The sequence below is a fragment of the Anser cygnoides genome, chromosome 1 (genome assembly GCF_040182565.1).
Source record: "Anser cygnoides isolate HZ-2024a breed goose chromosome 1, Taihu_goose_T2T_genome, whole genome shotgun sequence".
NCBI classification, from domain to species: Eukaryota; Metazoa; Chordata; class Aves; order Anseriformes; family Anatidae; genus Anser; species Anser cygnoides.
In genome coordinates, this window is record NC_089873.1 from 112,018,094 (window position 1) to 112,032,401 (window position 14,308).

The 14,308-nt window shown below is 37.7% G+C and overlaps 1 protein-coding gene across 7 annotated transcripts in view; it reads left to right on the forward strand.

Annotated features, from left to right (window-relative positions):
• MAP3K7CL (MAP3K7 C-terminal like) overlaps window positions 1-12,553 on the forward strand; it is a 30,975-nt gene extending 18,422 nt beyond the window's left edge. For all 7 annotated transcript variants that reach the window (XM_048071423.2, XM_048071424.2, XM_066977902.1 and 4 more), the window contains 2 exons: window positions 3,586-3,701; window positions 11,376-12,553. In XM_048071423.2, coding sequence (XP_047927380.1) covers window positions 3,586-3,701; window positions 11,376-11,556 — 297 coding nt within the window. In that variant the 3' untranslated portion in view covers window positions 11,557-12,553. The remainder of the gene's footprint in view (window positions 1-3,585; window positions 3,702-11,375) is intronic.
• The last annotated feature ends 1,755 nt before the right edge of the window (window positions 12,554-14,308 follow it).

Sequence of the window (14,308 nt, forward strand, 5' to 3'; positions counted from 1 at the left end):
CTCAGGCTGTACAAAGGAGAAATTACAGTACGGCTTTGGATTCTGAATGAAAAAAAATACATACTGTAAATTGAACTTTATTAAGGCCTATTGTGATTTGTCACCTATGTAAACTAGTGAATTCTTACCAAAAAAGAGCACACAGCATTCATGGATGAGCAGTGCTTTCTACTGGGAATTCCAGTGCTTCTCTGCCACAGGCAAGTTGCCAGAGGACTGCAGTCAGGGTAGCGACTGAAATGGTTCATGTGGCCTGCTTACAGGTGTCCAAAAAAAGGCCTGCCAGGTGGAATGGGCAGCAAAGGAAGACTGCTGGGATAAAATAAGAAAAGGAAGCTTAATTTGGGAGGGATTAGAGGAACGCAGCTTGGCTGCATGACGGCCCTCTACAAGTACATCACAGGGGTAAAACAGGCAAGATAGGCAGCCAACATTTGAATGAAAGCTAGTGCTAGCACAACAAAAAATTATGTAAACTTCCACGAAACTGAACTGGAAAGGACATAAATAAATAAACAAATAAATAAATAAATACATCTAATCCTTGGTGAGGCTCTGGGCCAGTCTTCTACCTGGGTCAGGGGACTCCAATATTTCTAAGAACATGACAAGTCTTTGGATTACAGAATTTGCTCCTGATATCAGGGGTCTGGATTCATTGATTTTGTAGGCTCTTCCCAGTCCTGTTTAGATGAGTATGGGCTAGTCCAGTAACTGCTACTTTGCTGTTATTGTTTTCTTTTCTGTGGCAATATGTCAACACTGTAAATATCTGCTAATTTGGAGTTATTGAAGTACAAGTAAGCTTTGCCTCTTTCAGCACTTGTTTTTCAGGAGTTTGCCCTGCCATCTTCTGAAAATGCTTCTGTTGATGGGAGCAGATGCATTATTAATTCTCTGTACCGTTGTTTATGTCAAAAAAGTAGGCTCTTAGACATGGCTAAAATAATTTCCCTATGCTTATGAGTTGGCTTACATTTCCTGTTGGGGAGCAAAAAACTGGCTAGACTGTTCTACCTCCCCATGTCTCTTGTGATTATAGTAGAGCTGTTTGATAAACAACAAATGCATAAGTCTGTGTTTCATATACTACTGGCCAGAAATTACTCATAGAAACTGTTGGCACTATCTCCGAAACCATTCTTAGCAATGTCAGTTTTACAAAGTGCAAACCAAAATATCCAGTTGTACAAAAACACAATCAAATGTACATTTTTACAGTAATTTTTACATTCTGGCTTAACTTTTAAGCATTAAATAGGTAGCTTTTCACAATTAAGTGCTTAATAGCATTCATCAAGATTGAAACAGAATTGTATGAGCAGAATACTAATAAACTGGTGTATATTTTGTTGTCAGTTTATTTTGAGTGATAAAATATCAATGTAAGAAAAAATGACGCTGAAGAGAAAACAATGGTAGGAAGGGGTTTGAAAGCCAGCAACTGGTTCTAAGTGGGAATTAGATACTAAGTCTCAGCATGACTAGATAATTTTTAGCTCTCTAAATATATCTTTTGAGTGGGAAGCTGGAATATAGAAACTGAATGCTGCTTTAATTTTTAAACTGGTTTCAACCAGCTAGATTTGCGGAAACTAAGTTGGAAGCAAAAGCAAGTTTTTTTTAATAGGAATATCAGTGTTTGGGGACTTTCCCCCTGGGAACTGTTTAAAATTGTTTTATTATGATGCATTTGTTGTTTGCTGATCTCTGGTAGATACCAGAGATACTACTTTGGCTCACCCTTGCATTCTTGGATTAGAGCACTGAGACTTCTATATTCTGTCTTGTTAAATTTGTGCTTATTATTTAGGTGACTATATGAATGGTGCTATTGCTCATCCACATCGAAATGCAATTAAAAGCCCAGATTCGCCAAGTAATGGACTGCACTTTCCCTGGGGTCCCAAATTCTCTGAGCTCAGAACTGTGCCATGAAACAGTTCTGCTGCAGCATTTCTTACATTTATAACATGGAATATGAGTATCCGTTTTAAAATTTCGATGAGGAACTGCATACCATCTACAAATACTTGCAGAGGTCCATACATTAGTCACATCTGTGCGCTAGTGTACATCTGAAGCCAACTTACCCTGCCCCTAGGATAAAAACATTTTTAATCTTTGTCTGTGAATACGCTTGATAAAATCTAAATTTCCAGTGTAGCTAAAAGAAAAGATTAGAAGATCATAAATAGGAAATGTTTGAAGACTTGTGCTTTTATTTTTCTAACAATGCAATTGAAGGAATATTATGCTACAAATAAGAGTCAAAGTAGGAAAACAAGCAATAAAAATCTACTTACATTGTGAAAAGCAATTGTATTTCTTTAACTGGACAGTAAAGGAACTATTTTAAGTGCTTCCTTTTACTTCAAACAGGTGGCTCAAGCATGCTATTTGGAGTTCATTTACAGTCAATTGATTCATGGCTAATAACTTAAAAATACTACACTTCCTGTAAGTGTTATGGTCAAAATGTGACAGTCAAGCCTAAGGCCCAAATTAAGTTGTATTCTTTTTAAGGAATAAAAAGCACTGACATTTAACCACACTGTATTTTCAAGATTTTAGTTGAAATTCATATGAGCATTCCCAGGATAGAGTGGATTTATTTCCCATACTTATTAACTCCAGTGTGCAATGAAAAAAAAAAAAAGTGTAATAATGTAGGTATTCAGGTTAGGAGGCTTTTACCATCCCTGTGTCTTTTAAATCTGATTTTCTGTATAATTTTTGTTTTTAATTGCTTTCATCCTTCAACTCTCAATCTCACATGCATCTCTCATGGAAATTCAAAACACTTTGCAAATATAACTGGTATTACTCTCAGGACATTTCTGGCAAGTATATCCCCTTCTTCTACAGAAAATAGTGATGTGGAGAAACTGGATGCAATCTTGAGCAGACTACTTAGAGACTGAGGCATTTTTGGGTTACAAAACACTGTGAAATCTTGGCTTCACCAGAGTGAGCTGTGAAACTCCTTCTGAGTCCAGCAGAATCAGCCCCAGTGTCTCAGTTCATGGTCCTGTTCATTTTAGTAATAAGCTGGAGGAAGCCTTGCATCTGTGAATAAGAGTGTTTACTCAATAGCTTTCCATATATTTTCTTTTAAAGTCGTAGAATCGGAGAATAAATGCTAGTTTGTGCACAAATTACCCTTCTGTTCAGTGCTGTCGTCTCTGCAGTGAAAACATGTTCACATATTTTGTGGGTATGAACAATGCATCAACTTTAGCATTCCTATATCTCTATAGCTGAAAAGGGGGGAGGTAAGGAGAAATCTTTCTTTGAACACTCTTTAGTGATACTTTGCAAAGTTGTAAAGGAAAGTTGTGAAAATCCTAAAAAGGTTTGAAGGCTTATGCATGTTCTTATGCAGAAAAGTGTTTTCTTGCCTTCCGTGAAAGGCCATCCCTAGGAGTATTTTCAACACTGCAGCTAGGGCCAAAAACTTTTCCTCAAAGTACCCTCACAGGGATGAAGATAAGGATTGTATCTTTCAAAATATGTGTTTATTTTGAATATTTAATTCAAAAGCAGTATACATATATATGTTTTTTTCTTCTTCTGTTCGTAAAGCCTCTGCCTCCTTGTCATGACTCTACAGAATCTATGCAGGTGTACAAACAGCACTGCAAAATAGCAGAAGAGTACCATGAGGTGAAGAAAGAAATTGCTCTGCTGGAAGAAAGAAAGTGAGTAACTTCCCCAAAGTATTTACTGCTGTATATTCTCCTTGTAAAATCCTGTTCTAAGCGTGCAGGTGATATTTCGTTACCTTATTCCTCTGCCCAGCAGTCACTATACAGCACAACGGTTAGGTCCTTGGTCCTTAGGATGAACTGGGAACACAAAGGACACAGAGCTGTCATCGCTTTGGGCCCTCAGTTTTACAGATGTCTCTTAAAACCTTCACTGACAGTATTAGGACACTTTATCACATAACAGTCTGGTTCATCTGGTACAAGTCCCCTTTAGAGTTCTAGGGATTTTTTTTCGGTGTAACTTTATAAGTTTTACTGAAAAGCATAATGAATCCTCAGTTTGGTGTAGGTAACTTGACAATATTAGTAAACTTTTTTTGTGCATCTTCTTTATGTACATTCACATTTTAGGTGTTCATATCCAAAGTGCCTAAGCTGTAGGGAGGCTTTTTCCTTTTTTTTTTTTTTTGTGTCTATGACCTATATTCACACCCCTAGTCTTCACATGACTATTTAATGGCAAAGTGCTTTCTGTGACTCTTTCCACAAGACATCTGACAAAGGAATTCTGACAGAGAGAGGAAAGAAGGTGAGCAGTGAAAGCTTTTACCAGACAACCAACCCCAAGTAATAACAGTTACTGCTAACTTTCTCCTTCAAATGCTTTTTTATTTTTATATTCACATTGAAGGTGACTTGAAGAAGTGTGGCATTACTCAAGAAGAATTACCTCAGTGTGGATCTCTGAGGCTTCTTGGGAAGATAAAGACACACAATCATTCTTCCAAATGCCACATTAAGTTTCTGTGATTGGTGTAGTGTATGGTGAGAGAAGGAATATAGCCCGTAACTATGTACGGAAGAGAAACACTCAAACACTATTTGAATGCATTTTTATATATCTATACAATCTGTGGTACTAGCTGAATTAGAAATATTTTGCTCCTTGGGAACAGCAGATATATGCACAAAATTGTTTACCTGAACTCAAAAACTATCCTAATCAACCTCCAAGACCAGAAATCAGACTCTCAGCAGTGGTCATTCTGGATGAATTAAGGAGCTTCAAGTTGGCATTTTCCTTCATTCCACCAGTGGATGTCAACAGTGGAACAACGTGAGGAAGTTTCCACTATTCCTACCTTTCCTAAACCTGTTTTGTGGACAGAAGATTTCATGCCCCAGTAAATATGTTAATGCAACAGCAGCTGAATAAGGCAACAAATAGAATTCTATTATTGTCCTTTGTTACGTGCCTCCTCGTTACATATTTGTGGCTTAGATGTTCATGTGCTGTGTAGCTGTGAAGTGCCTAGACATGAAAGGTGTCAGTGCATCACCTGTCATGACCTCCCAGATCCTTTAATCAGAAGTAGTCCTACAAGCACTAGAATTGAAGATGCTTACTTTTCTAAAGATTGGTGCATTGTGGTTATTTGATTTTGAGGTTTAAAAAGCTGCAACTGCCAACTGAAACTTCTTTCTCCAGGGAATTATCTGTGAAGTCCCTCCCTTCAGGTAGATTGTCTATTTTGTAGTGTTTTGGAGGAGGGCTCATCATACTGCCTTCCCTCTTTGGGGTGTCTGTCTTTTCTGTTGCAGTAGGTTTTTTCTGTAGCAGAGAGGATTGTTTGTTTTAAACCTTCCAGAAACTGGGATTTCTTCGCCCTGTAAAGTTTGGTTAAAATCAGAAAGTGGATTAGAAAGTTACTAGGACACATAGACCTCTACACACATGTAAGCATACATGACCTAAATAAATTTATCTTGATTTTTGTATAAAACTAGGTAGAAAGGAGGTACAAGTGTGGAGGTGTAGAAGTAAGCAAAACATAAATGAGGTTTTTGGTCTAACGATCACTTACTTCTATCTAAAAACATACTCAACAGTAACACTTTGAAAGTTAAAAGAAGTTTATGGGTTAGCATATGCTGAATTAAAGAGGTGGAGAGTGGATCATGACATCTGGGGTGAGATGCATATTGACTATTTCTCTCTCTCAAGAGAGGAAGATGATTTGTCTTTTCTAAAAGAAGTTTGTTGTGATGCACAGCTTTTAGACTCAAAAGCAGTTATAATCAAAGTGAAAATGTGGAGTTGTCTGCAGCTTTCTGAAATTTGAGCAGATTAGGAACTGTTACAGGTGTCTTGATCTACTTAAATTTAATGGTATGGAAATGCAGATGCACAATTGCCTAACAGATCTGCTATCTGTTACTGTTGTCTATTTCTTTTAAATATTAATTTGATAAAATGGACAGAAGTAGAGTTTTGTGCTTTTTAATGTGAACAAGTAATTTGTGCAGTGTTCTTCGGCTTACATTTTTACCAAAGACAACAAGAAGTGCTGTTGGATGATAGCCCTGCCAGTGTTTTGAACTTCTTCCCCACAAGTCAACGCACCTTTGAAATTCAAATGTCAAGTCCCACCTGGCAGCATCTGCAGCATCTGCACCTGTGGTACAGATACACAGGTACATCTGCACCTGTGGTACAGTGTAGTACACTGGGCACACAGAATATTGAAGATGATGATTATCAGGAACAAAGCCGAAAATTGACTAAAAATGGAGAAAAATTCGGTAGCTAGGGGAAATAAATTATTTTAAGTTAACCTGAAATAAATATCTATAGAAGTATTGGACATGTTTAGCAAAACAAACAAGAGAAAATAATAGTAAAAAAGAATAGTATTCATTTTGCTTCATACAATTTTTTTCCCACCTGCAAAGTTCAATTTAACCTTATATATATGAAGTAATAAACACAGGTGTATTTCTAAAGGAGGAGTCCTTAAGAACTAGAAAGGTGAATAACATTGTTATAAAATAGTCAAAAAATATTTACTCTTTTTAAAAATTTCAAAGGTTTTCAGTTCTTCTTAGTTTAACTTGTCTCACACTGTGGTGTGTAAATTATGTATGGCTGGAGTATGGAAAATCAGTGGCGTGAAATGACAGAGGTTGCTTTTCTTCAGAGCAAGAACAGAGCTTATTTGTCCCTTTCTGTTGTGTGCAATGCAGCTTGCAAGAGAGTGTACTAGGTTGAGTGGGAGGGAAGATGACAACTATTTTACATGGAAATGGGAAATGTAAAAGAGAAGGGGAAGTTGTATGTTCATAAAAAGAGAAACTCATGGGGCAAAGCAAATGAGAAGGGAAAAAAGTTAGGAAAAAGACAAATAAAAGGAAGCAAGAAATTGAAGGAATTTAAGAGAACATCGGGTAGATTTTTTTTGCTAATATAAATCATCATAGCTCTGGTTGCAGTCTTCACTCAAACTCTTCCCAGTTATGCCATTTATGCCAGCAATATGTATTAGAAGGGACAAAATCAGTCTGGAATGGGAGACACGATCGAAAAGAAAGAAAAGGGTGTGGGAGCGAGAACACACTACATTTAGGTCACAGAATGTTATTTAATTTATGTTCCAGAAACACACATGTATTTCCATAACAGATGTTTTTGGGTATCTAAGTTTGGGTGAAAGGGATGGGATGGCTGGTTATTTTGAGCACTTGTTATATTGCTATTACTAGATAATGACCCTGGATTATGTAGTTAAATATTAGAGTTGCCATGGTTGCTAGCTATATCTTATATTCTTAGCTCTGGCTGGTTTTCTCTTTTTCCTCCCCCAGACAATTCTAATATAACTCTCCAGAAAATATCACTTGACCACCACCTGGTTTAGGATTGCTCTTTTTCTTTGCCATGGAGATGATTGCTTTTCCTTCCTTTACATGTGTTGCAGTAGTCATGCAGTGGAGATGTCCACTTAATCTTGTGGGATACTTCCATATGCTTTAGCATGCACTCATCACCCAAGGAGTTTTTGTAAGGTCTCAAGCCCAAGTGGCTCCTCCAAGCACACTTTCTGGAGAGTCACTACACTGTTGAGACAAGTAGTCTTCAGGCTTTCAGGTACTGCAGAAAAAGACTGGTGTAAGTCATAAAGGCAACTTTTTATCCGACTAATTCTTCCATTCTAGGCCTGATTTTTCATCAGCTCAAACATATCCAAAATACCTGTTAACTTGCCAAATCAGTAGAAATAACATCTTCTCAAATACAAAGAGAAACCTCTACATGCCCTGTTGTAGTAGTGATTACTTACACACCTTTATGTGCTGGCATCTGAGGAATGGTTTTATTTACATTAAAGTAGGCTATCTCAGTTTTTAAAAAATTAGTTACCAGACTTTGAACACACAAGGGCAGTCTCCTCAGTCAGCAGTTACCTGACGGGAATCTCATGATTCCTCCTGACATGAAAGTCAAATATGGGAAGAGTAAATGACCTTATGGCCACCAGGACACAGACACGTCAGCTAGGAAGAAGTGTGTAGTACCACAGGTTCATGATCCTGAATATGTTGCTCACAACCAGGTAAAGACAAAGGCAGCTCTTTGCACTGTGGAAGCTGTTTGCCGTGAGTCCAGTTCATCTCCAAATAGAGTTATCTGGAATTAAGTATATTTGCCTTATCTGACACTTTTCTTGGTATTTATTTGTTGTGAGTATTACTGTAAAGTAATTCTGTTCTCTGCAAGGGCAGTCATTAAGGCCAGGACAAGAGAACAATTTCCCTAAGACCATGATGGTTTTGTTTGTTTGTTTTTTTGTTTGTTTTCCTGGTCTGGTATGGCTTGTGGTTTATTGATTCGTGATGCAAATCACACTGGTCTTCCCTTCTCACCCCAACCCCTCCCCAAAAAAGAACACTTAAAGTGCATGTTACAGATTGTCTCAAAGCTTCGAGTACCCCAGCACCATTTTAGAAAATACCTTATCAATGCTGTTAATATTTAAATACAGGGTAACCATTAACAACAAACACAGATTACACAATGCCAGATCTATTTATTAGGCATCCATAACAAAGGCTAGATGGTGCAAGAGCTTAGTATGATGTTCTTTAACCTCTGAGAGCTAAGTTCAAATCCTGGATTAGATCAGAAGCAAATGTTAGTTACTGTCCTCATCCTTTTGTGAGCTTCGTAAACCACACCATTCATAACATTTAGCAATTCCCTGGTACTCTAATTTTAGATCTCTGTGGCAGGCTGGCAGTATTTGCCTGAAACATCATCCTACCCTGTAAACAGGTGTTGATCCTGATGGGAAGGGAATAAGTAGGTTCTGCTGACTCAGAACACGGCAATTTTACTACCTCAGTGCAAGGAAACTGCATTCTGGCAGGGAGGTCCTAGAGAGTGGACTACAGAAATTAGGATACTTTGATCTTAGCTCTTGTTTGCTTTCTTTAACAGCAAAGCTTAATCCCAGGAAGAAATAAGAAGGAAAAAAAAAAAAAGCCACCTGCACTGCTTTAGGTTTATTAGAGGGCAGCATGAAAACCATGCTTGCACGTAGCCTCATCTTATCAAATCAAGAATGACATTCATTAATAGAGCTGTCTGAGTTTGCACGCTGTCTGCCTGGCTCAAGTCCAAGTAGAGTAGACAGTACCTTTCTCCCACAAGTACTAAAATTCCTCCTGGAAAAGGTTTACCTGCTCTTAAGATGCTGACTGCTTATTAGTGTGTTCACTGCACCTCCCTTTAAGAACCTTGTAAATGTAAGAATTATTACAAATAAATGTGTTTGGAGGACTTCTTAGTCAACAGACTGTAGTTTGGAAAAGTTTCATTTAATCCATCCGTCCAACATTGTACAAGTAGAATAATTGCAAAGAAATACTGCTGAAGCTCTCTTTCAGTCCAAAGAGACAAAAACCATCTAGAAGAAGCCCAAAAGGCTGAACTTGATTGAGGCTGTTAGACTAGTAAAATCTCACCATCCTTAAATATGTTTCTTACTCTCTAAAGCATACTTGCAATTAGTCCTTTGTGGTTGATAGTCCCATTAATAGGAGCTGGAATATCACATTTTCTAGCATAATTAGTTCATCTTGGCCAATATGAAAACTGATCTAGCATGGTCTAAGCAAAGAGAAATGAATCTGTTAATGGCTTGCTGCTTTAAGAAAAATTAAGGCTATATTATGCCAAATGTTAACAGAATTCTGCTGAAGAAAAATAGACCCTTAACATTTTCTCTTGAAGAGCTTATCAGGTATGTTTTATATCTGGTGAAAGGAAGCAGAAGAGACTTTGCTACAGTATAGCTGATATGCATTACACCAGTGACATAAAACAAAGCTGACATTTAGCTACAGGAGGCCTTCAATATACTGCAACTTTTGGATGATTTAAATTGCTGTAATGGCTGCTAACTGTTCCCTATTTCTTTTTTATATGAGAAGCACAGCTGGGAGAAATGAGCGTGCCAGGGGTCTTTTGTGACTCCTTGAACTGCAGTAACTGTGACTGCAGTCAGCTAAGCCATGGGTAAACCGTGCTATCTCTCAAAACTGAAGATTAGATTAATCTCAAAAAAGGCCAGATAGGAGAACTCCGTTTCAAAACCCAGGTGCTTTAAGTTTTGCTGCTGGAAGTGGTAATTTTGCAGGTACAAGTAATGCGAGTGCTCAGCAAATACTGAAACATTATCCTTTTGTGAGTACTCTGACCTGCGGAGACAGAATTCCTTATCTGTAAGAATTTCCTATATGAAAGCACTGGTCCATCTTGCCAGGGGCACTCCTGCAAGTGCAGAACAAGCTACCCACTTTGAAGGCATTACGTCTTCCCACAGATGATCTACCAGCATTATTTTGACATGACTGAGAAGTAAAGTCACAGGTCTACAAACAGTTAAAAGATTAACTAATCTCTGAGATAGAGTGATCAAACGAGCTAAGAACCCTTTAGAAGAGGCTTCCTGTAGCAGGGGTGAAGAAATGATTTGACTCAAAGGGAAATAAAGCAGAGACCAGGCTAGTCTGCCGGTTAACTAAGTGGAGAGCGATTAGATACCCCATGCATTCAGTGTGTTTTGTTTTAAGGCCTCTTTTATCTCAACTCCTGCTGAGGGAATTCCAGCTGATACTCTACAGGGGGCTCCGGCTCCTGGCCAGCCCTGGGAATACAGGGCACTGGGGGACTCACTCCAGGAAGAAGCAACAGCTTGAATCCTCAAGTGTCTGCTCTTAAAAAGACCAGGAGGGGTCAGGTTTGCAGTTGGATGACCGTTCCACAGCAGAAGGACTAAGATCTGAGAATAAAAACATTACGGACACAATATGTAGAATTTGGGTTCATGTGCCTAGCATTTACCAGAATATTTTTTTTCTTTGTAGAAGAGGAATCAAAACCAGTCATACTTCACAGAAAATACTCATAAAGCTAACCAACTGAACAACAACAACAAAAACCCTTGCTCACTTTCAAATATATTCAGTATTAAGAGAAAAAAAATGTTCTTCTTCTGCAAGCAAAATACTAGCGTATGGTCTGAAGGGAAGCTGATTTTCTTCAGTAAGCTGCAAGACCAGCTCTGACTGAAGTTAGAGATACTGACTCGAAGACCATCTGCATTTTGCAGGTTTGGTCACTGAATAACAGACCTGTCGGAGATTTTGGCAGGTTCATCTTTTAAAGAAGAAAGGATAGCAATAACAGATCAGTTTTCTAGGCCTGTATTTCACAACAGCTCAGGTAACACCGTATCAACAGACTACAGCCCATGACAATATATATTTGCTTACTGCCACTTTTAATCTTTGTGGTTGGTTGGTTTGTTTGTTTGTTCTTGTCAGAAAGGAGCTGATTGCCAGGCTGGAACAAGTGGAAAAAGAAAGCATGGATGCTGCTCAGCTGGCGAAGGAGTACGCAGAACTGACGGAGGAGAACCGAACGCTGAAGCTGGCCCAGACGCAGTGCGTAGAGCAGCTGGAAAAGCTCAGAATACAGTACCAAAAGAGACAGGGATCCTCCTAACTCACAACTGGCTTATGTGAGGCAGTTAATACAGGATTGGTCCTGTGCTGGAAGGAGATTTTAAAATAAAGGTCTGTTTAATATGTTATAATACTTCACTACAGATACAGAGTATGTAGAAGTCTATATTTGATTTAATGCTTGCCAGCCAGTAGCTTAATATAATGGATATTTCATCCATTATATAATGGATATTTTATTTCAAGTAACATAATTGAAGTTAATCTATCCCCATTATATGTTCTGGTAGATCGGGTTTCTTTTCTAAACATATTTCTTCCAATTTAAGAAGATATGGACACACTAGAAAATGATATAAATAGTCTCTGTGTTGGGAATTTGGACCATACTAAGGCATACAGCAGGGACAATGTTAATATATGGAATACATGTATGTTAATTTTAGTTTGGTGAAGATTTTTTTAATTATTTTCCTCATGCCTAAAGTGTTTGGAAGTTATCTTAAAATGGATCTCCTCGTGGGTAAAAACTATACTTTATTATCCCTTGTCAGCTTTACAATGTTGTATAAAATCTGAGAAATTGCACATTAAAATTGAAGTAACCCAATTACTATTTATGAAGTGAGTGTACTGCCAATAATCATTTGCAAGTTATGAAATTGAAAGGAAACAGATGAGATCACGCTTTCCTTCCTCAGGCATAAAATAGCCTGAGAGTCTTTTTATTGTGCTTTTTGCCATGAGAGAAATGAAAAATTAATGTATGACTGCTATCGTCATAGCTTTAACTGAGAATATGTCACTAAAAGTACCATGAGGGTATTTTGTTCTTAATTCCTGGTTATATTTTGAAACATAAGTGGCTGTAAGTAGGGACGGGAGTTTGGTGATATCCTAACAACCTGGAATTAAAATGTTTGTTTTACTTGCTCTATTTATCCCCATATTTCCCTAAATCAATTGAAATTCTTTGTTATACTTCCATTTCTATTCATACAGTATTTTTTTCATTAAAAGCATATCTAGAAAAGCCATTTTATGTTCTGAATGTTCTTAATCCACCCTGTATTTTTAACTCTGCTTGACAGATACACCTTCGTGTGGTTGGAATTCAATACAAACTTGATTTCTCATTAGTACTAAAAAGTCTTAGTAATGGAAAACTACACACTTAAGATTTCCGCCATAACTTTAGCTTTGATTATTATCACTAATGCCTTATAAAAAATGGGATTTTAGGTTAATCCAAACAACTCCTTGGGCAGTCCTTTGGCACCAACAGTAACTCTGGCAGCAGAGGAGACCAAAGAGCACAAAGCTGCCTCTTCGCTTCTCTGTGCCCACTCCCTGCGGTGTGCCCCTAGTCTGGGCCTAGTCTGAACTCTATCTTGTGAGAGCTAGAGAGAGGGAAAAACAACACCACCATAATATATAAAAAACACTTGGGATGTTAAGCCTGGGAATGCTGGAAAAGCCTTGCTGATGGCAAACATACCTTGTGTGGACTTCAGGGTTTTGCTTTGAGCACAGCAGGCTGTGGAATCTGGGATGTAGTCTCTTTGGCTGGATTTATATGTTTTGAACAACAGGATAATCATTGTCAAAATTATTTTGTGGATTTAGTCACAGATTGCTCTATCTAGCTTTGAATGTCAGCTGTTCTGCGTGGTGATTTCAGTGAATTTGGTGAAAACTACACGTACAATTATTTCATTAACAGACTGGCTTTGTGTACAGATGGATCAGACAGCAGAAGGAAGTCATCAGGAAATGTTTACAGGTGCACAGACACCAAATCTGTGGCATGGTCCAGTTACCAGCATGGGTAAATATGGAACCCTCGAAACATCCCAAACTAAATTAATTCAGAGATCTGTATTTAAACTGGATTGTGGCTATTTGCAATCAATTTTTCCTCCTACTTTTAGCTATGGTTGAAGTAAAAAATAAGTGTTTTGTATCAATGTATTTGCATGCCAGCATGGATGCTTATATGCCTGATAGTAGTGACCCAGAGAAATTTCATCACAATTTAAATGGGTAGAACTAAAATAGAAGTACCAAGAATGGAAAATCGAAATATCGAATGAAAAAAAAAATAAAATTAAAAAAATAAAAATAGCAGGGGAAATGTGATTTAAAGAGAAGAGAGTATAAAACTAGAATTTTCCAAAAATATTCATAGGCAACTAAATTAAAGTGCAGAACAGTCAGCATAATCCAGAAAATCATTCAAATATTGCTAGGTGTTAAAATGAGCAGAACAGCCTCCTGAGAAGTTACTACGGTATTTAGCATTCACATACTGATTTTTTTTTTTTTATCAAGAGCATAATAAAGATAAATACTTTCATATTCAATACATCCCCAGTTCTGCCATGAAGAATTTTTCTCTAGATACTACTTTGAACTCCGTAGCTTTGCTGACCTAATAGCTAAAAATTAGGTGTTTTTTAAAGAAAAACTTCGCTTGTCATATTTATACTGTATTTTCCAAAAGATAATATGATTTGTGTCCTTCTGTTATTTAAGGATAGACCTTAAATTACTCTGCTAACTAGGTCCTTTGTAAGTATAGCACTGTAAAAAAGCATTATACACGGTTATTTCAGAGATGTGTTTATGTCATGTTTCACCCAGGACCGTAGAAGCCAATTTCAGCTTTTGAGTTCAGCTGCCAATGAAACCTTCAGTTTTGTAACGTCTGACTGCAGCCTGGGACAACTGCAGTCGTGTTCAAGCAAACCAGCAGAGCATCTGAAGCCTGCGCTCACGATTCACCCATGGCC